This window comes from Ammospiza caudacuta, chromosome Z, assembly GCF_027887145.1.
Source record: "Ammospiza caudacuta isolate bAmmCau1 chromosome Z, bAmmCau1.pri, whole genome shotgun sequence".
Classification (NCBI taxonomy): domain Eukaryota; kingdom Metazoa; phylum Chordata; class Aves; order Passeriformes; family Passerellidae; genus Ammospiza; species Ammospiza caudacuta.
Genome location: NC_080632.1, coordinates 8,605,006 through 8,627,472, shown reverse-complemented (window position 1 = coordinate 8,627,472; position 22,467 = coordinate 8,605,006). Strand labels below are relative to the sequence as shown.

The window sequence follows — 22,467 nt, the reverse complement described above, 5'->3', positions numbered from 1 at the left end:
TCAGCTCTGACAGCTTTTGGACTGTGTTTGAGAAGTCAATTTTTCTGACTGTTGAAGGGCTTTGGGTCCCAGAGTTGTTGTTAGGAAGAAGGGATTAAGTGTGTGAGCCATGGAGTTGTTGGACCAGGTGTTTTGTGTAAGTGGTGAGAAGGGTTTCTTCCTTTCTGTTTCTCTTTCAAGGGCAATATTATTGTTGCCCCTGAGTCTTCAGGAGGGGAGCCTGTGGGCAGAGCTGCAGCAGAGGGAGCTTTGCCTGGCACCGAGAGCCGCAGGAACAATTCCCAGGAGCCCGAGGAGCTTGGTAGTGACAGAGCCCCCACTGGTTTAGAGAGGGGTGAGATGGCTGCTCTGAGCCTGCCTCTGGCAGTGAGGGAGATGAGAAGGGTTGAGTTCCTGTCTGCAGGCTTGGTGCTTCCTGGTGCCTTGAGTTCAAATCCTGCACGGGCACAACCTGCCTGAGCCCTGCCCTCCACGCTTCTCCAGAGGCTCTGACACTGAGTCCTCTGCTGGGGCAAGAGAGCAGGGAATAAACCTGACCTTGTGGCAGTTGTGTCACCAAGCCAGGTGTCCCAGTTTTGTGCTGATGTCCGTGGATAAGTTTGCTGCAGGATGTCAGTGCTCTGGAGGCAACCCTGAGTGACTCTTGAAGCAAGAGAGGAAAAGCCCAGCAAAAGGTCAGTGTAGAAGTCTGAGCTTTTTGTCTCCAAGCATTAAATCCATGTAGTGCCAGTCTGCCGATAGCTGTAGTGAGATACATTAAAAATACAAGCAGCAGAAGCTCTGAGGCAAAGAAATCATTAGTCACAGATCCAGGAGCTCAAGGAAAATCTGAAATCACCCCTTAAAGTTAGTGAGAACTAAAGGAGAGAGAGAGCACTTGGGGTCTGCATCCTTGAGCAAAGCTGGTGCTGCCTGCAGTCCTGTTAGGGAGCTCTTTCCTTCACAGCTGTGAGAAACAGAATTCACTGCTTAGAATTATAAAATGTATAATACTAATAGGATAAAAAAAGACAATATTTGCAGCACTGTGGTGCTCGGGGCTAACACCCAAACAACACCTGGTGCTAAGTGACAGTGTTAGCTTTATGGTGTTACATTGCTGAGAGGCAAGTATATTCATGTGTTTCATGAATTTTTCAAGCATTCTTGGGAATTTTCTGATGTTTTGGGAACTCCTTAGTTTGATTGCTTCGCACTCAGTTTTACTGCATGACATCCTTTGCACCAGGTCAACATGTATTATTTCTGCTTGTGTCTCCTGATGTTTCACACCCTCTGATAAGGCTTTAGTAGGTTCTCCCTAAATTTCACATGGTATTCTCTAATTGTCCTCTGGTGCTATGGTTTGTGTCACGGTTATTTTATCACTTGGACAGGTTGGTCAGTGGACAGCCTTACACTGATTTTAGTTACACACAAGCCTTTTTTCCCGTTATGTTTTGCTAGGGTCTATAACACAATACATTCATCACACAATTGTTTCCATAAGTGATGCATAGATATTATATTCATTATGCTACTGTTTCTATGAGCAACACAGTGCTGATAGATTCTATTATATTACAAGCAGCTACAAGAATTCTAACTGATGCTATTTCTAAATACTTATAATTGTCGCAGACATTTCTCTACAGAAATCCTTCTTTTTGGATTTCTGCATCTTCGGGAGGCCAGGGGCCCCCGAAGAGAAGGTAAACAATTATTATCAGCTGCTGTGGAATGCAATAGGATTCACCTTGATTGGCTCATTTTCTATGTTTATAATTAAGGGCCAATCATCAGTTCAAGCCAGGGGACTGAGTCCTTGGCCACAACTTTGTTGTGGATTCTTTTCTATCTATTCTTAGCTTAGCTAGCTGCTCTGCAAACCTCTCTCTATATTCTATTAGTATAGTAATAATGTATTATATATCATATATTAATAAATTCAGCCTTCTGATCAAGATACAAGATTCACCGTCTCTCTCTCACCAGCAGCGACCCACTCAGGCCGCTGTAATATCTGGTGACCCCTCGTGTCAGAGCAAAAATTAATCTGATAAGACCAGAGGAGCAAAATTGCTGCACTGGGTAAAAATCCTGTATGTGTGGCATTTGATGGTTGCTTTGAAGTGACCTCAGAAAGTGGATTCAAGCCAGGAGCTGAAGAACCAAAGATCCTGATTTGGACAGAGTTCACAGCCAAGGCTGACCACAAAGAGAATCTTTCTTCTGGAAAACCATCAGGAAAGATGATGGAAAAGAGCAGCAGACCTGTGGAGCTGGCCAGAGCAAGCTGGACTCTTTCAGAAGGTACTGTTCACTTTTCTATCCCTGATGAACCAGCCCTTCGTAGCTTGTGGCTGTTTGTATGGCAGACCCATGCCTTGCCAGAAGAGATTCAATTCTCCCCTTCAGAGGAGAAAAAATTAGCCCTCTGGAAACATTGGTGCAGGGAAGACGGTTTCTTTTTGTCAAAAACAGATATCTATGAATTCTTTAGATGGGCAAAGCTTTTTGGGTTCTTTACTGATACTCTGTATGCTTTAGATGCTTTTGTCTGGGAGTGCATGGACTCGATTATCCAGTGCATCTACCTGGAGGGACGCGTGTTGCCTTCTATCTACCCAGCATTTATAAAGCTTTTCCCTGTCCTGAAACGCAGAGCAGCTTGTTTTCAGTGGATCTCTAATTGTTATGGCCAAGCTCCGTTTCCACCACCTTTGGCAGAAGACGCGGTGGGGGAGGACATTTTTCTTCCCAGCCCCCCCTGCTTCACGGCGGGGGGGGGCGAAACTTCGCGGCGCGAAGAAGTTTTTTTTACTCTTGCTCCGGAGCATGCTCAGATGGAGCCTCCTCCTTCCCCCCCTTCTCTCTCTCCGGGGGGATGGGAGCGGCCGCTCAAGCCAGCGCCGGCCTCTCAGACTCCGCCTTCAGACATAGGGGCGGCACCGGTCTCCGAGGTCTCCTCCATGGCCCTGCTAGAGCCGTCACTCCAGGAGATCCCGTCTCCGCCTCTCCAGGAGGTCCCGCCCGCGGTGGCACCGGCCTCCCTGCCCCCGCAAGAGCCTGCGTCGGAGAAGGCGGAAGAGGCAGCACTTCCAGCAATTGACCTGTTGCTAAGCAACAGCGACGCTCTGCCGCTGTCTCTCCCAGCTCCGATGCTGCCCGTGTCGTGTCTGCCGCCGCCTCCAGCCGAGACAGTTCCTGTTCAGGATGGGGCTGAAAACGCCGTTGAACCCGCGGGACCCTCGGAGCAGCCCGCGGCGGATCCCACGCTCAGCGCGGTTCCCCCCCCCCCGGTTCCGGCTCCCTCCCCGCTGCTTCCACCGGATGTCCCAGCAGTCGCCCCGGCAGGGGGTCTCTCCTTCCGTGGAGCAGGGGCTGCCCGCCAACTCACTCTTGCGGCAGTCCGGCTGCCGGCTTTCAAGCTCGGCGGTTTGGAGGGTGGTTTTTTGGGGATTGTCCCATGGAGGCCGCCGCCTCTCTTGTGCCCTAGTGGCGAGGGGGAGGGGGCTCCCGAAGGTTTTGCCTTGGGTCCCCAGCCCAGTGGGGGTGGTGCTGTGATGCTGTGGGAAACAAACATTCCCAGACCCGAGATGAAGATTCTCGGGGCAGCTTCTATTTCCCTGCTGCTGGCATGCCTCAGTGGTTTAGGGGAAAGGAAGCGTCTCACTGCCCGTGCTGCCATTGTGCTAGCAGCAAAGTTCAGGCCTGCGGGAAAGCACAGCCTCCCTCATGAGTTTGGCCTGGGATGCTGGGCTCAGGAAATTCCTGGGCCGGGCCCGCTGCGAGGCCTCTTGATGTTTCTAGGGATTCTGGTTTGTCCTACCGGTCCGGGTCCCCCTGTGTGAGCCAGTTTTGGGGTTCCTGGTCCAGTATGGGCCAGGGCCCCCAGGGCCTTTCCTAATCTGGCATTGCTCTGCTCGGCTGCTGCTCTTTTGCTTTTCGATCAAAAAAAGAAAAAAAAAAAAAAAAAAAAAAAAAAATTTTAAATTAAATAAAAAAGACTGAAAATACTGGGCAGAAGCTCTGAAGCGCTGAAGCACTGAAAGGCCAGCAGAAAGGACATTTCAAAATTGTACAAATTATTTAAAATTGTGTTATGCTGTTTCAGGACCAAAAAGGACTCTCAGATGTCCAAAAGAAACAACTTCAGCTGATGGACTGTTCCTGAAACTCAGCTGCATGGACTCAAATTCTCTTTACATTGTTTCTTGCAATTTTCTTATATTGTAGGATTGTTTTAGTGAATTATTAGTATTTTATATTTTATAGGTGAAGGAATTTCCTGTTCATTCCACATCAGCATTTTTCTTCTATTTTTATACAATTTAGAAAGGTGAGATGTCGCAGACATTTCTCTACAGAAATCCTTCCTTTTGGATTTCTGCATCTTCGGGAGGCCAGGGGCCCCCGAAGAGAAGGTAAACAATTATTATCAGCTGCTGTGGAATGCAATAGGATTCACCTTGATTGGCTCATTTTCTATGTTTATAATTAAGGGCCAATCATCAGTTCAAGCCAGGGGACTGAGTCCTTGGCCACAACTTTGTTGTGGATTCTTTTCTATCTATCCTTAGCTTAGCTAGCTGCTCTGCAAACCTCTCTCTATATTCTATTAGTATAGTAATAATGTATTATATATCATATATTAATAAATTCAGCCTTCTGATCAAGATACAAGATTCACCGTCTCTCTCTCACCAGCAGCGACCCACTCAGGCCGCTGTAATATATAATCACTAACAATGCCCATAAGCTAATACATAAATGCCTAAGCCAAAATTACCTGGTCATTTGTCACCCAGCTGTTCATCCCAGAGCTGGCGGTTGTTTTGGAGGAGCTGTGGCTCACTGCAGAGGGCAGGTTGTAGATGGCAGGGAACGGTGCTAGTTGATAACTCAGCTCCCAGCACCTTCAGCTTCAGCCATTTCAGTGAGGACTGAGGTCTCTCTGTCAGCACAGAGAAAGAACCAGGCTGGGCTTCTTTGTGGCAGCTGGGTCTGTCTGTGTTTCAAGCTCTCATGGGGGCCTTGGCCCTGTGAAAGTATCCCAGTGCACTGAGGGCTTTCAGTGTATTGGGATACTTCAAAACTTCAGAAGTTATAAACTCTTGGAAGGAGTCTGGCTCTTTGAAGAGCAGGCTTCAAATTGCCAGTGAGATTTTGCCTTTCGGCTCATCTTTTACAGACTTTGATAGAAGGACAGTTACTTCCAAGAGGACAAATGATGCAGAGAGGCCAATATTGACCCAGTGTTCCCTTTGCTTCCCAGATTTCCAGCTAATCTGCCTTGCCAGGAGGGCTGCCCTGCATGGGAAGAAGGACCAGAGGCAGAGCCTGTGAGCATCAGACGGGTGGAATCCCTTAGTGTACACATAGATTTATAGATTTCTACAATTCTCTTTCTATATCCATATAGTTGCATTTATAGATTTACAGAGGTGTGTTTATATGTGCATATATATACATCTATATAGTTAAATTGATCTCTATTGTTCTAGATGGGATTGAATTAGTTACATTTCTAGATTTTGTGATCTACATTTATACAATTAATAGAGTTACATTTAGATGCCTACATTTAGACACCTACATTTAGATGCTTAAATTTAGATGCTTAGATATAGATCTAGAAATATGCTGAGTTATTTAGTTAGAGGTATGTGGAAGTTTAAATGCATAGATTGAGCTGTGTAAGCCTAGGCTGCATTTTTACCTCTTTCCCCCCTCGGCTGCTTTTTCACCTCTTGCTTTTGCCCCTGTGCCCCCTGTGTCCCCTGTCCCTGTGCTGGGTCCAAGCTGGCGGCCGGTGCGGGCGGAGCAGCACTTCCAGCCCCGGCTGTCCCTGGAGCGGTGGGAGCTGCCGCTGGCCCCAGGCACTGTCCCCTGAGGAGCTGCTGAAGGACGGTGAGACAGAGGGGGCTGAGGGGGCTGAGGGGGCGGTGGCGCCGAAGGGACGCTGACCCTGAGCTGCTGCTGGGGCTGAGGGCTGTGGGGCAGCCGAGGGCCATGGTGGCACTGAGGTGACAGGGAAGTGGCACAGGCTGACAGACCAAAACTTCTCATGCATTTCTTCATCAATCTGCAGAAATGTTGGGTAAACAATTTGCTATTCCCTTTACTGATGCTTCTAGTATTGCGTGATCCTGTCCTGCCCGGTCAATGAGATGGCATTGGTTTAGGCATGGTGTTAGCCCTAGGGGTACTCAGCCCTTGCGGTAATGGCAAATGGATGTAACTCATGTAGAAGAATTTGGTCAGGAAAAATTTGTACATGTTTGCATTGATACCTATGCTTGTGTTTTATAGGGTACTCTCTTAACCGGTGAGACGTCACGTTGAGAAACATTTGTACAATTGCTTTCCTATATTAGGTATCCCCTTAGATATTAAGACTGACAATAATCCTGCTTTGTGTTCCTTAACATTCAATTTTCTGTAATTTATGGGGTATTTGACGTGACACTGGTATTTCTCACAATCCTACTGGACAGGCAATTATTGAGCGTGCCCATCAGATGTTCAAGGACATGCTGCAAAAACAAAAAGTGGGAACTCCAGGGTTATCCCTTGAGGAAAAAACAGCTAAAGCCAATTTTGTGCCTAATTAGCTCAGAACAACAGGAGATAGGGAAGATGCACCTATTCTTGTGCATCATGCCCTCACAGATAATCCAAGGGAGGAATTGCCTGACGGCATTCAGGTCATGTTCACAAGTCCAGGAACAGGGGTGTGGCAAGGACCAGCTACAGTCAAATGAAGAGGAAGAAGTTCTATGTGCTTGCTTACAGATAAAGGCGTTCGTTGGATTCCAGCCACGTCGACCTTCACTTCCCTCACAAGTTGTAAATCAGATAGAAAATGCTTGATATCTGCATAGTTGTGCATGTAAGCCATGGCTTAAAGTTCATTGTATCAAGTGTAACTAAAAAACTTGGTGATGAGTTTGTCAAGAACATAATTGAGCAGTGGTCCGAGGGAAAAGCAGAAATTTCAGCCTATCAACCTAATATGCAATAACTGCTCTTACACACTTAACACTAGTACCCCAAGAATGGCATTAGCTAAATTTTTAAGGCATAACTCAAGAAGATATCAGAGTTTTCTCTAAGATGTATCTTTGATAGAAATATATAAGCAAAGATTGTTACTGCAATTGCAGTTTAGACTTGCTTTAATTGCTGTAGTAAATCAAATTGTGCTAGAGAGCAAGATAATAGCTACAGAATGTAGAGTAAGAATAGCAATAGCACAAACACATCTAAAGCAGTTTGGGCAAAGCGCAGGTGTGATGGACCACAAGGGCGACAATGGCACCAGTCTGGAAAATATTAACCATGTTGCTTAGTGGAGTGATTAAGGAAACGCAGGGGGTATACAAGATAGAGCAGCGAGCTAACATGAGGGTTACATAGGCTAACAGAACAAGGCAAGAATCTCTCTGCCTATCACTAGCTCCACCTTCGGATCCATTTGGCACCTGTTTAATTGGCATTCCTTCAGACTCAATGGAAGAATTGGGAAATTGGACCAGAGCTCAAATTTATGGCAACTTAAGTAAGGCCTGTTCAAATTGGTGCACTAATCAAAATGGGATGATCACAGAAATTTGGTGTGAAAAACAAAGCATCTCTAGAAATCCGTTAGGAATTCAGGCATTTACAATCATTCAAGGTTTAAATACTACAAGTCAGTGACCACAGGAATTGGATATTTTGGGATCAGTGCCAGGAAATTACTGTTTGTTCTATGAGTACCACCGGGTTAAAGAGCTGATTAGGGAGAAATCAGAAAGACTCGGCGATGACGGCACTTGGATATTTCCTGTTTCTTCCTGGTATTACAATACCATGGCATACTGAGCCAATTGGACATGGTTGTATCCCTAAAACCAAAATCTGCAAGGATGTCACCTCCTGGAGTTTTTCTCATTTGTGGAGATAAAGCTTAGCCTGAGACTCCTGAGAAAGCATGAGGAGGACTGTGCTATTTTGGGAAACTGACACTGTTTGCCCCTAGCATGCAACAGATGCTTGACATCAGGCACAAATTAAATGTTCAAAACGTACTGTGCATCTATTAGGTTCAGACTGTAAGGATAATGTAGAATTGTAGAATATGCCTTTGGTTCTACTGGCATCACTTTTTACACCAGGAGTAGCTTCATCACAGGCCCTTACACAATTCAAACGATTGGCTTGTTGGACAAACAAACAAATTAACATTACATCTGCCATACTGAATGAACTTACCACTGATGTAGGTAGCATACACCATGCTGTATTACAGGATAGGGCTGCAATAGTGTTTTTGTTGCTAGCACAGAGAGATGGGTGTGAAGATTTTGAAGGGATGAGTTGCATGAATCTCTCTGAGCACTCTGAATCTATGGACAAGCAAGTGTCATTGCTTAAGGAGAACATGATAAAAGATGACAGTTGTTTAGAATTCTTTTGATGAGTGGCTAAAATCCTGGGGAATAAGAGGCTGGCTCAAGGACTTAGTATGCTTTGGTATTAGGTATTCTTGGCTATGTAATGAATAAATAATTTTACGTATTATAGGCTTTGTATTTCATTCTTTTATCAGTTCTGCTAATAGTGCCTTGCTCACTACGCTGTGTGCAAAAGGAAATTGACCGTGCTTTTAAATCAGTCTGGCTTCTGCAAAAACAAAAGCGGGGAACTGTTGAAGATATTTTGCAGGTGGAGGAGTTTTTGCAAGACAACGGCCGTATTCAGCCGATGCAGAATCCAGCCTGCTTGTAATAATGGACACTGAACACGTTCAGTGGGGTCGATATATCCTTGAAGAAGATGAAAGAAAAAGAGTCATCAGGACTCAGCAAGTTTGTCAGCAAGCTTGAGAAAGTGAGCCATGGGTGGGCCATACAAACCCAGCAAGATGCGTGAAAACTTAGATAATCCAAGCAGCATTCTATTTTAGATGTGTGAACAGCTAGGATTAACCAATCATGTATTAGCTAGAGACGTGTGGACAGTAGAGATTTATTATAGATAGTCTTTTTAGGAACAATAAATTTTTCTTCACTGGATCATATTGGTTATGGTGTGATGCCCATGAACCTCCGCACCCCGCACTTAAGGGTGGGTTGGTGTTGCCCAGAAAATGTACACATTTGGGGAAGTGCCCTTGGAAGAGAGGGGCTTGATTGCCAAGGAAACTGCTTCCCCAGGAGCCCCCAAAGAGACAGGTGCAAGTGTCTCCATTTGACTTCCTGTGTTTCCTTCAGTCCTTGCACTTGGCTGAGAGGCAGGGGAAGGATGTGAAGAGCGGCTTTGGCATCTACCTAAGCATGCAGAGACCAAGCCAAGCACCTGTGGCAGGGTTTGTTGCCCACCTTTAAGCACAGGTCTGAGCCGGATCCTGTTTGTCCAGCCGAGTGCCCCAAAGCTCTCTTGGGGAGCTGTGAATTCAAAGGCCTGATGCACACATTCATGCCACCTCCCCTATCTGGTGAGTTTTAACTCTTGGCAAGATGTGTTTGCCCCGTGCTTGCTGGAAGCTGCTCTGCTCCAGAGCCACCAGGGAGCTGGGCTGTGCTGGCCTGGCACTGTGGAGAGTCCTCCCCTGAGCACTTGGCTGGGCTTGGTGTGTCCCAGGATGTCTTACACACTTGAGGCAATGGATTTGTTCCAATCAGAGGCATTTGGGGCAGGGTTGGTGCAGCCCACTTGGCAGCGTGTCCAAGGGCCCTTGCTGACATGGCGCAGCACGGTTACCATGGAACGGAATGGAACAGGGCCCTTTGTGACACGTGGTGAAGTGGCTGCTGGCGGTGACGAAGCAACGCCACAGTGCTCGGTGCACTAGACAGGACAGGACGTGCCAGAGCTGTGCTGTGAGGAGCCCCACACAGCCGGCTCTTTCGTCACAGCGATTCCAAGGCGTTTTTCCTGCAGCTGGCCTTGCAGCCAGACTGCGGGACTTGCTACCTCCGAGATTTCCCAGGCATCTGTCTCAAAGGTGTCCTAGAGGCCAGAAAGCAGGATGGCAGGCGGAGTGCTCAGGCTCTTCAGCCTGCTTCGGGGGAAGAAAAAGAAATGGCCTGCAGCCTCCCCAGCGCAGCAGCCTGCAGAGCCGGAGAAGTTGCAGCCAGTGCAGGACGGTGAGTGGCAGAGCTGGGCCGCAGGACTGGTGACTGCGGCCAGCCTGGCCCCATCCCATCCCCGCCCCTATGGATGTCCCCACAGACAGGACGTAAGAGGGGCTGGGGCTGCCCCTGCTGGCCGTGCTCCGTCCCCTGGGCACCCGGGGGCTGTCCCTGCCTGGGCCGTGCAGGGCTGTGCCGTGTTCTCCGGCCTTTCCCGCAGCCCCTCAGCTCTGGCTGCACTCGCTCTTTGCCAGATGCGGGCAAGGATGGGACACTGGAGCAGGACCCCACTCACGGCTGCTTCCACAGACCAGTGCAGGTACCTGCGGCCATCCCCACTTGGGCTGGGCCTGCTGGCACTGCTCGGCCCAGCGCCGCTCTTGGAGCAGGCCACCGAACGTCCCTCTCTTCCTGCCCTTCCTTCTGTTGCAGATACTGCGGAGGTTCCTGGGCCTTGGGCACAGAAAGACCAGCGCCGCAACAACCGAGGGCACGGCTGAGCTGCAGGCAGAGGCTGATGTCACTTCAGCCTCCCCGGAACGTGCAGCAGACTCTGTCAGGGCAGTGGCTGAGGGCAGGCCAGAGGCTGTCATGGCCCTGCAGGGTCTGCACTTGAACAAGCACAGTGCCAGTGCCCTGTTGGTTGTGTCCAGTCACCTGCTGAGCGAGTGCGGAGACAGGCTGCACCCAGAGCTCAGATGCCACATGGAGCTCAGCAAGGAGCCCTCGCTGGTGAGAAGGGGCAGTGGCTGATATCTACTTGGAACAGGAGGTAGTAGAACAGGAAGGGCATCTTGCAATGGTGCCTGCTGTTTCTGAAGTGAAATAGGCACTTTTGTGGCTGTGAAGCTGTGTGGGCAAGAAGGATGGCAGGCTGGCGGCCTTGAGCAGCTGAAGATGCGGCAGCGTGTGGCCAGGGGGCCAAGAAGGCCAAGGGCTTGGTGGCTGTGCCAGCAGCAGTAGGGCAGCAGGAGCAGGGCAGTGAGCGTGGCCCTGTGCTGGGCAGCGCTGCGGCCACAGCTGGAGTGCTGTGTGCACTTGTGGGCCCTGGGGAGCAGAAAGTCATGGAGGGGCTGCAGCGTGTGCACAGAAGGACAGGGGAGCTGGGCAAGGGGGTGCAGCACAAGGCCAGGGAGGAGGTGCCGAGGGAGCTTTAGCCTGGACAATGGGGGGGCTCATGAGGCACCTTCAGGCGGACTTCCATAGATTACTGCCTTAGATCCATAGATCCAAAGCTCAGCACAAGGGCTGTTTCCCTTCCAGACATCCCCTCACTGCATCCAAGTGCTTTAGACACTGGTGTGAGTAACACTTTCTTAAAAACAAATAAATTTTGTTCATTTGTTGGTTTGATAGAAAGAAAACCCTTGTGCAATTTCTCCTTCTCCAGGGAGCAAGGGAGCTTTGTCTCAACCTTCCTGCCCTTTTACAGCACTGGCAGAAATTCTGCTAGAATTTTAGTTTGCAAAGAGGCAGTTCTGGATAATGCAGTATTTATGCACAGGAATACATAGTTTGGGGCAGGGATGTTTGTGCAGAACAAGCTGTTCTGGTGCCCGACCAGCCAGTAGGGCTTGCCCATCATTTTCAAGTTAATGGCTCCCGTGTTTTTCGGCAGCCCAGGGAATCAGTGTGTTTTGTGTTTGGGACTTGATCAGGAAATCAATGCGCTTGCATTCCAGCTGGCCCTCAGAGATTAGAGAAGGTGGGAGGGGCTGGGCTGCATTTCTGATTCCAGCCACTTTAGCACCATCATTGTGGTCAAGTGCAAGAGAAGAACTTGCCCGAGCACAGATGCACAAAGAGTGCTGTTCCCTGTGCAGCGCTCTGGGTCTGATTGCATTCCATAAGGACCCACATGCTCCAGAGACCCCAAGAGTGTGGGTTACTGAAGCAACAGGAGAGCAAGTTCAGGATGGCTTCTGATTGGGGCACTGCTACCAAGTGATGATGTGTGTAGCGACAGAAAGAACATTATTGATCCCGGGTGACACCCACGTGGCGAAAAATGTGCTTTGACTCTGTGGTTTAGAAGTTTAAACAAATTCTTTATTAAGCTATGTTATATTACACTAGTACTATGTTAAAACTATACTATGGAAATACTATACTAAAAAGATACTAAAGCAAAACTAGTGACTGTCTCCACACAGTCTTTTATCTAATTAGCTAATCAATCCAAACAACTGTCACTAAAATGCAATAACAAATCACTTACAGTAAACAATCGCTATAACACATTCTTCATGGACTAAACAACAAGAAGAGCAAGTAGAGATAATAATTGTTTTCTCTTCTTCTCTAAGTTTCTCACTACACTTCCTTAAAAAAAAGCCTAGGAGAGAGAATTATATCTCTCTCCATTCAAAGAATGTAAATCCCACAGTACAGTAAAGAGAGATTATAAAAGTGAGATCTGTCTATCTATCTATCTATTTGAATCTTCCTGGCTCTGCTCCAAAGCAGTGGAAGATGCAATGCTCACCTAAACGCATCCCTTCAGGAGAGACAAACAGGACATGGTAGAAGCAGAGGGAGGCCCTCCCCAGACCCTTGAAAATGCCACACCTTCCCTGTCAGCTGCCTGAGAGGCTCTTGCAGCTTCAGTCCCAGTTGGCCCCTGATTGTAGAGCCAGGGTCACTTTGGAATCTGTGCCTCCCCTCAAACAGAGAATGACCCAGCAGAGCAGCAGCACAGTGCTTTGGGAACGTGTGAGCCCAGCAGTCTTGGAGTCTTGGCCCACAAAGGTCATATGGGGAGCTGAAACCCATCTTCTCTCGCTTTCTGTGCAGGTGCTTCTAGAGAGAGAGCAGGAGCAGACTGCTTCATCAGAGATGCCATGCCAGACTCAGGGAGAGCTGTTCCCAGCCCGAGAGCAGGAAGAGCAGCTTGGGCAGCAGGTGGAAGAGCCACAGGAGAAAGGCCAGGTAAGCCTGACTGGCCAGGGCACAGAGGGAAGGGCAGGAAGAAGGGCATAAACCACAGCTCTTGGGACTGAGGAGGCCAGGAATCCCACAGGCACTGGAAGCACAGAGCCTTGGAATCTGCACAGATCAGCCCTGGGACAGGAGGGTTACAGTGGAAGCAGATGTGGGTAGGGAAGCAGAAAGAAGTGGCTGAATCCATGTGATTTTGAGGCAAAAAGAGGGAAAAGCTGAGCCTGATGACAGCTTCCAGTCACTTGCTCTGCTTTTGTGTGCACAGAACATCAAGGTAGAACCACAAGCAGAGCTGCCTGAATCTCAGAGTGACATGGCAGTGAAGAGGAGGAATGAAGACATCCAAGAGGAGAAGAATCTCCCTATGCAGAGGGACAGTCAACAAAAACAGGTGAATGAAAGAATGGCAGCCGCTCCACTCATGAAAGAGAGTCCTTTCCGTTGTTGTTTACAGATCATGGACAAACAGGTGCCGGCACAACTGCAGGAAACTGAGGCTAGGATCAAGGCAAGGAAGAAGAGGCCAGACAAAAAAATTGAAATCATCAAAGAGAAAATTAATCGCCTCCTTCAGGAGTAAAAGGATTTAGAAAAGCAAGTGAAATAGCAACAGGCACTGCAGTCACCCAAGGGGTGGTTTCTGCCCTCCTTGCCTTTGCAGTGCAGAGCAGCAGGGGGGTGGGGTGTTGCCTCTGAGTGCCATCCTGATGAGGCCTCTGTCAGAGCTGCTCTCAAGGACACTTCCTGCTCTGCTGAATCGCAGCTGATGCTCTAGACAGTGGCATTACTCCCTTGGCCATTTAGCCAGCAGTCATCCCAATGAACTCCTGCTGGCTTCTTCCGGGTGACCTTGTTTCTTGAGGTGTTTTTGCAGGTGAACACGGTCACTCACATAGATTTGGAATACAGGCTACAAGCTGTCTGTAACCCTTGTGAATCTGCTCCTGTCCTTTACTTCTTCCCAGTCGATGACTCCTGGCTGACGGGGACAAGCTGTAGTCTCTGACTGCTTTGTTCTGTTTGACTTGAGGTGGAAGGTTCGCCATCCTACCTGGCAGCCTGCAGCGAGTTCCAGCAAGTGATGGGCAACCAAGAGCCCCGAGGCTGGCATGAGGCCCAGGAACTGTACCATCCAGAGATGCTGCAGGATAAGCACGTCCTGAGGAAGGTGCAGTAAAAGAGAATTTCATGGCAGGAGGTAGAACATTAGAATGAGGAGCTGCAAATGTATCTGCAGACCTAGGAGGGGGAAAGGAGTCTTTGAGAGGAAGTGGAGCGGTCGTTGCTGCAGTCATCCTTTAGAACAAGAAAGTGGCTATGAACTTGAGTAAAATCAGTCTTTGGTTTTGACCATTTGGTTTCACAAGTGGACATCCAAAGCAATCCAGTTGAAGAGCTCTGCATGTGGCAGACAGCAGCTTCCTAAGGGCTTGCATTTCAAATGGCAATCTCTCTTGCATTTCAGGGCAATCTCTGCCACACCTTCCTGACATCAACTCATTTCTTCTCTCAGATCTACACCAACTCTGACACTGAAGCTGCTGCAGCAATGCCGCCCCAAGGAGCCTTTGCTCCCCAGCCAAAGACGTGGAGCCTGAGCACTTGGTTCACCTCCCATGCTGACCCAGCTGCTGCTCTGCAACAGGAGATGGCGGGTGACTCCCTGGAGCAACACAGTACGTCTGCTGTCTTTCTTATCTGAGGGACAGTGTATTGTGTGCACATGTCAGCACAGCTGTACCAAAGGGCTCTCCTCACTTCAGGGTCACAGAAGTGCTGGCATTGCTCCAAGGCAGCAAGAGAGAGCTCTGGGTGTTCCTGCTGCCTCAGAGGGCAGCTTAGGCTGGCTGGAGTTTGCCTGGGCTTCCCTCTCTGCCAAAGGCAGAAGCAGGAATTGTTCCTGCATCAGCAGAAGGCTGTGACTGCTTGACTTCTAGCCACTGGTAGAAGCCCTGCTGAGATCAGTCTCTAGAAGAACAAATCAAGCCCTTTGTGATTCTGCAGCACAACCCAATGAATCTGCTTCTTGCCTGTAACAGCTGCCAGTGCTGTTCTCTCAGATAAGACCTGGTAGAGTTGAGAAGAGAGCCCAGTGGATTCTGTTTCTACCATCACCTGTTGGGACAAAAAGGGCACTGATCCACACCTCGATGGGGCTGATCTCAAAGCCCATCCTGTTGTGTCCTGAATGGGGGCAAAAGCTTGTACAGGGCTCAGGCTCACTCTGGCTTCTTCCCATCATTACCTGTCAGTGCTCATGCTTGGCCTTTGCCAGCCTGGTTGTGCTCGCTGCCCTGGCCCTGAGGGCTGCAGGGACTGCAGAGGCTGGAGCCTTCTTTAGCTGGGAGGGTCCCGCTGCTGCCCGGCTGCTGCAGCGCGGAGCTGCCTGAGGCAGCAGCCCCTTCTCTGGACCGGCTTCTGCCTCGCATGGCCTGGACTCACAAGAGGGTCAGCATCTCCTCTGGGCAGCTCTCTGTGTCACAGGGGTGCCTGAGGAGCACTGCTGTCCCTCTGTGCCCGTGCCCGCCGTGCTGAGTTGGGAAGATGGGGAGGTGTGCGGTGCCGAGAGGGCGAGTGCAATGGGAGCGACTGATCCGCGCTGTCAGGGTGAAGAGAAGCGGCGTGGTTCTTCACGCGGGGCACGGGCAAGGGCGTCTTTGAGCTCAGCCTGCTCATAAAGGGTGAGGGTCCTGATGCTGAAAGCCCCGTCACGATTGGTTCTGGCATGAGCTGCTCTGGTTTACAACTGGGAAGGCATTCTATTGGCAAACTGCGGCAAGGTGGAAAAGATGGGAACACTTGGCAATATTCCTCCTGTTCTGAACTTGACATCTGTTCAGAGGAATTGATTCGGGATGTGCAGGTGCATTTAATCTTAGCAAGTGGGAAACCTTTTCTAAATCTCGCAGTGTTTATTCCCAACAAAACAAGGGCACTCTTAGTTCCAGCTCTCCTCAATGTTTCTAGAGGAAAAACTTACTTGCTTTGGTATGTATTCTCTTCTGGTCTCAGTGTAGTCTGAATCCATCTCCCTGTGCTTCCCTGTGTGTCTGCTGCCAAGAGGTCTCTCACTTCAAAGGATGCAAGAAATCAGTCTCTGTGCCAGCCAGACTTGTGCTGTGGACGTGCTGTTCTTTTCTTGTTGTTCCAGTTCCTGTTCCTGTTGTTGTTAGCCACCTCAGAGCTGGCTAACAAAGGGAGGGCTCAGAGCCCCAGACAGTGGGGCTGCCATTTGTATCTCCGAGAAGGTGGGATCTCTGCTTTAAAGTGAACATCTTGCATTTTGTTTCCCTCAGGCAGAATGGTGAAGACGGAAAATCCTATCATCAAATACATTGAACTGGAAAGTATTGGCAGTGGGTGAGTCCAAGCAATGCTAATTTTACAAAACTATGCATCAGGTGTTTTGCTGATGGAATAGGTATCAAGCGTGAAGTCAGACAAGCTGCAAATGTGTTCAGGCACTGGGCTTAGATTTTTATGCAGCTTTTAGGCATTTACAGTAGAGATCTCCTGTGTGGGCTGGCTTTCAGTTCAAGATCTAAATGGCTTCTCCTTACTCTGCTTCTCTTTTGTTTCTAGGAGTTTTGGAGATGTTTTTAAAGCACTCGACACTGCCACAGGAGGAGAGGTAAATGTCAACAGCCCCTGCAGACTCTGCTGCTCTTGAGGGGCTTTCCCCACAGCTCCCCTCTGGTGTGAGCTGTGGCTGGAGCTTTGGCTAGAGCCGTGCTGAAAAGGCACAAGAAGCACAGACTGGTGCCAGCCTGCAAAATACATTTGGCACTTTGTCCTCCTCAGCTGCCGGAAGGAAGGCACGCAGGGCAGCGCTTCCTTTCAGACAAGGACGCGCTCACTCGCTCTCCATTGCTAAAACAAAGGTGGTGCCGTAGAGCACCTCCCTGCTCTTTGGGGCTACAGCTTCAGAGTCCTGAATTCTCAATTCTGGCTGCCAGCAAATCCATCGGAAAGTTACTGGTAGTTCCTTAGCCACCTGCAGTGCTGCACTTGGCAATTGCACATAGGGAGAGATCTGCAAGTGCCCTAAAAGCCCTAAGCCCTGCCCATTGCCCAAGATGGATCCACAGAGTATTAAGGCATGGATTACTTCTTCTGAATCCTAGAAAGAGCAGCAGAGAGTGTGGTCAGAGGTTTGTGGGTGATAGTTGAGACACAACTGTTACCAAGTGGACAAGGCAAAATGTCAGCGGCCCCACATGTTCTGTAACTGGCTCCCAAGGGAGCAGAGAAATTGGCTGTTGGAATGTCAGTTCCTAATTACTGCAGTGCCTAATCACAAGGCAGTTTGGCACAGTTCAGCTGTGTCATTGCAAAATCACTCGCTTCATGTGCGTTGTTGTCTCCTGCCACCAACTGCTCAAGTTACTGATTTTCAATGTCATTTTAGGTGGCCATAAAGAAAATAAATCTTCAAGGACCGAGAAGGTACAGGAGTCCCAATGTTGTGAATTTTTTAGACAGGTGAGTGGTTCTGGTCTTATCCCATGTGTGCATTTACATACAGCAAACATAAGAGGTTAAAAACCCACTTTGGTCCCAGGCAGATAGTAGAGCTGTTAATTTTTATTTATCATCTCTAATGGATGAGAAGAGAGTGCATCCCTTCTGCATGAGTCTTCCCTGGCACACCTAGTTTGAAAATTATTCCAAAATTATTCAAAATCTGGATCAGCTGTATCTTCCTTAGTCATCAGCCTCAAAGTTTACTGCCTCCACATATTTTTGGGATTGATTTTTTCAAGTTTCTGAAGTGCTGATGAACCGTCCTAAAATGGATTTCCCTTGGATTGTTTGGAGGATTCCCTCCAAACAAACTCTCTTCTCAGGCAACACTTTCCTTTGGCTTTTAAGTGGTTCCAGTCCTTTGGCTGTGGAGATGGCCTTAATAGCAGAAAAGAAGCATCTGACAACTGCTGTTATCTTTCCAGAAATGAAGGAAGGCAACACAAACCCAACAAAGTTTCTTAAACTGTGGTCTTTAGAGATGAACCTAACTCCCTGTACAGTTTCTTCTCACTGGGAAACATGCCTGAAACCTGGGCATGAGAGTGTAAAGGCCACTGAGTCTTTTCTGCTTCTTGTACAGTGCTGCTGAAACACTCAGTCACTGTGTTTCTCTCCTAGCCAAAGGCACATTCTCTGTGTCACCAAGCCAGAGCCTGGTGATGCAGAGAGCCTGCCAAAACCTCCCATTTCTTTCCAGGCCCTTTCTGGCATGGGCCTATCATTAATGCATTGACTTGAGTAGCCAAATGAGCAGAGGGTGGCCATAGGGATGGCACCTCTCCTTCTTCTGACCATGACAATTTTTCTTTTGCTGCAAAATGGGAAGCTGCAATTTTCAGACTGCCGAGAGACAGAGCTGCAGGTGGCTCCTTTGTGCCCAAGCAGCAATTTTCATCCCAATACATTTGTGCAGGCATCTAAATGTGTCTCTGTTGAAGATGAGATTGCAAATGTTTATTTCCTTACCTGGGGAAAGTGTTCTTGGGCACGTGGGCTTAAAGGACCAACAAGCACTGCAGACATGCCTTTCATGTACTAACCCTTGAAATTAGTTTGTATAGCACAGTCCCTCTTCCAAAAAGCCTCTCAAGCTGGTGTGAATCCTTATGGAAGCAAATGTGTGTTTTCTGATGTAGTTCCCATTAACTAGCACAGTCAATGAAATCAGCTGCCAAGGCAAGATCTGTGGGATGGTGGAAAAGCTGTGGCTGCATCGGGTTTGGGTTTTCTGGTTGGTAAAGGAAAATGATCTCTGGGTCTCTGCCAGGGCAGAAACTGTCACTGAAGAACAGAGGTTAAACAAAGGGAGGTGGGAGAGCACTTAGAGATGTGAAAGCAGCAAGTGGAGCCTGGTGTCTCCTTTTTCTCCAGGCTACACAACTGATAGCCACAGTAGGGACCCCACGGCTGCAGCAGCCCAACCGATTCTCGCCTTGCCTGCGTGACTTCCTGAGCTGCTGCCTGCAGACAGACGAGGAGCAGCGCTGGTCTGCCAGGGAGCTCCTGCAGGTAAAATGGGAAGGGGCTGCAGGTGAAACAGGTTCTGAGGCATGGGCTCCTCCTCCACTCAAGTCCAAGGCATCAGATGAGCCCCCTTCCTCCTCACCTCCATTCTTGGTGCTCTTCAAATGAAAATGATGAGGAATCCTAGACTGGGCTGGGCTGCCAGGGCCCTGTAAAGGTCCTCTGGTGAAAGTGTCCTGCAATGAGCAGGGACATCTTCAAAGAGATCAGGTTTCTCAGAGCCCTTTCCCACTGGGCAACCAGTGCCAGAGTCACACCATGCTCCGAGTAAACAAGTTCTGATTAGATCCTGTTTGTGTTTAAAAATATTCACCCACATCCTATTGTAACTGGCCCTGTTAAAAAAAATGTCCCTCACTTTCTTCAAAGCCACTCTGAAGTCTTGGAAAGTGGCAATAAAGTCTCCCTCCCGCAATCCTGCAGTTCTGCACTGAGCCCGAGCAAAGGGGTGAGATGCAGAGTGTTTGGCAGGAATATTCAGGCCCACCAGGCCAGCCTGCTTTGTGCTCTCTGGCCCACAGCAAGCACTGTTCAATGCAGCTCACACCTCTATTGCAGCCCCGCAGCCGCGCTCTCCCGAACCGCACTGACCCGCGCCCGTTCTCGGCCTGGCTGCAGGACTCCGTGATTCCGGGCTTTCTTCTCCTACGTCTTTCCCAGGCCCTGTCCACTCTACTCCGGATCTCCCCCCCTTCACAGATTGTCCTCTGTCTCCTGGGTTCTCCCTCCTCTCTCGGGTAAGGTCACTAGCCACAGCGCTTACAAACTGGCGGAAAATAAAAATGGCTTGCATGGAATGGGCTCCGTCTGCCACTCTGGTGTTCCCGGTCCGTGTGGGGGGGGCAGGCGGAAACCAAAGGACTTATTCACCAGTCAATCTGAAAGATGTGCAGGCAATTGTTAAAGCGATTGCGGAAAAGGGAATTAATTCTGCCATGGTTTGCACATTCATTGACGGCCTTTTCGGTGGGGACGATATGCTTCCCTTTGATGTTAAGCAGACGTGTGGAATGATATTTGATGGTGCAGGGATGATCGTTTTTAAACAAGAATGGGAGGACAATTGCATCAAACAGCTAGCCTTGGTAACAGGGGCAGACCATCCACTGCACGGCTCCAGCATACAGAGGCTAATGGGCACAGACCCCACTATGATCATCCCCCAGCTACAGGCTGAGGGCTTGCAGGCCCATGAGGTTATGACAACAACCCATGCTGCCCGAGAAGCCATCCGTAATGCTTCCAAAGTGGTAGCCAGACCATCGCCGTGGTCTTCCATAAAGCAGGGTGAGAGTGAGAGCTTCACTCAGTTTGCGGACAGGCTTCAGGCAGCATTAGATTCCTCTGCGTTACCCTCAGAGGCGAAGGGTCCCGTGCTGGCAGAGTGCCTACGCCAGCAATGCAACTAAGCAACCAAGGACATTTAAAGGTCACTGCCACAGGGGTCTAATATAGCTGCCATGATCAGACATGTTGCAAAGGAGGAACATCTAGCTCCCATTCAAGCAGCAGTTCACACTGCAATATCCAGCGTGATGGCATGCCTTAAGTTTGGCCAGGCAGGCCACTTGGCAGTAAACTGCCCCCAGCCAAGGCGCCTATCAGCAGCTGCTCCACCACGCCAAGGGGGAGGTAGGGGGCCATGCTGGGTGTGTGGAAGGAAGGGGCATTTAGCTAAGGAATGCAGATCCAAGCCCCAGGGAAACGGGAAAGGGAGGGGGCACCTGGGCCGCATCCAGCCCCCTCCCACCTGGAATATGCAGCGGCCCAGCTACAGCAACCCCCAGTGGGGCAGGGGACCCTCGAACCCTATGCCCCCACAGGGAGCAGCCACCTTTGCATCCCCCCCAGCACCCCCCACCGCCACAAGCCGCGCCGGAGTCACAGGAACAGCAGGAGACGCCCCAGAGCGGGATCCCTGGGTGGCCTTGGTCATGAAAATAGGGAAGGAGCCCCTGATGGTGTGGGGGACATGCCGCCTTTACGGCGGCCAGGATCCCCACGTCATAGGGTTTCAGTTCTGGGCGGACACGGGATCAGACTGCACGATTTTTCCCCAGGCACATTGGCCCGGACATTGGCAATTCAAAGAAGTCCCCCCAGTGAACGGAGTGGGGGGGCAGTCCCGGGCATGGAAAAGCACCCAGCTGGTGGCTATAACACTTCACACGAAAAAGGGACCAGAACAGACAGTAGCAACCTACCCCTACATTTTGCAAAATTCTCCACCGCTGTTAGGAAGGGACGTCCTTTCCATGCTCGGATTTCGGATTACAAATTTATCATGAGGGCCACTGCTGTACACCCCCCGCTGCCAATCAAATTGACCTGGAAGTCATCAGACCCTGTATGGGTTGAGCAGTAGCCCTTGACAGAGCCTTGAATGGCAGCCTTGCTGGAACTGGTCGACCGCGAACTGCAAAAGGGTCACATAGAACCCTCCACCAGCCCATGGAACACCCCTGTATTCGTGATCCCCAAAAGGTCCGGACAAGGCTATCGTCTTGTCCACAACCTCAGAGAAGTGAACAAGATGATCCGACCCATGGGTCCAGTCCAGACACTGCTACCCGCGAACTCAGCCATCCCTGCAGGGCAGCCGTGCGCAGTACTGGATATCAAGGACTGTTTCTTTTCAATACCCCTGCACCCTGAGGACAAAGAACGATTTGCCTTTTCCGTGGCGTTTCGGAACGGCGAGCGGCCCAACCTTCGCTTCCAATGGAGAGTACTTCCACAAGGCCTGGTCGACAGCCCGACCATATGCCAAATCACCGTGGACAAAGCACTGATGCCGGTCCGACACTCCAATCCCACCGCAACCATCATCCAGTACATGGACGACATCCTGGTTGCAGCACCATTGACAAGCCAAGTAGATCACCTGGTGTCCACAATCACGGAGACCCTTCAGGCCAACGGCTTCGAGATCGCGAGCACAAAGATCAAGATCAAGAGAGGACCCTGCGTGACCTTCCTGGGAGTAGGGATTACAAGCTCCTACGTGACACCCCCCGAGATGAAGGTAAACCGAGACGTCGAGACGCTCCACGACGTGCAACGCCTGGTGGGATCGCTGCAGTGGCTTTGCAACATCATCTTGATTCCTCCCAAGGTCATGGACCCTCTGTACGACCTCCTGAAAGGAAAGAACCCCTGGGAACCCAAGGAGCTGACACTGCAAGAAACGAGCTCCCTCGACTTCATCAAAAACCAGATGTCTACTGGCACGCTTGCCAGGTGGAACCCAACCATTCCACTGGACCTGTACGTCCACTTTACACCGAAGGGGGAGTGGGAGCACTGGCCCAAGGACTCGCTGAAAAGGCCCGACTGATCCAATGGGAGAAAAAGGAGACACCACCTCCCTTTGTTT

General features: G+C 49.7%; 1 protein-coding gene across 1 annotated transcript in view; it reads left to right on the top strand.

Moving 5' to 3' along the window:
• The window catches only part of LOC131571582 (uncharacterized), an 88,181-nt gene that overhangs the window by 24,200 nt on the left and 41,514 nt on the right, over positions 1-22,467 (top strand). The window contains 5 exon segments of the mRNA XM_058824360.1: positions 10,355-10,419; positions 10,533-10,742; positions 12,900-13,028; positions 13,306-13,638; positions 17,449-17,522. Of these exon segments, the coding sequence (XP_058680343.1) occupies positions 10,355-10,419; positions 10,533-10,742; positions 12,900-13,028; positions 13,306-13,638; positions 17,449-17,522 (811 nt within the window).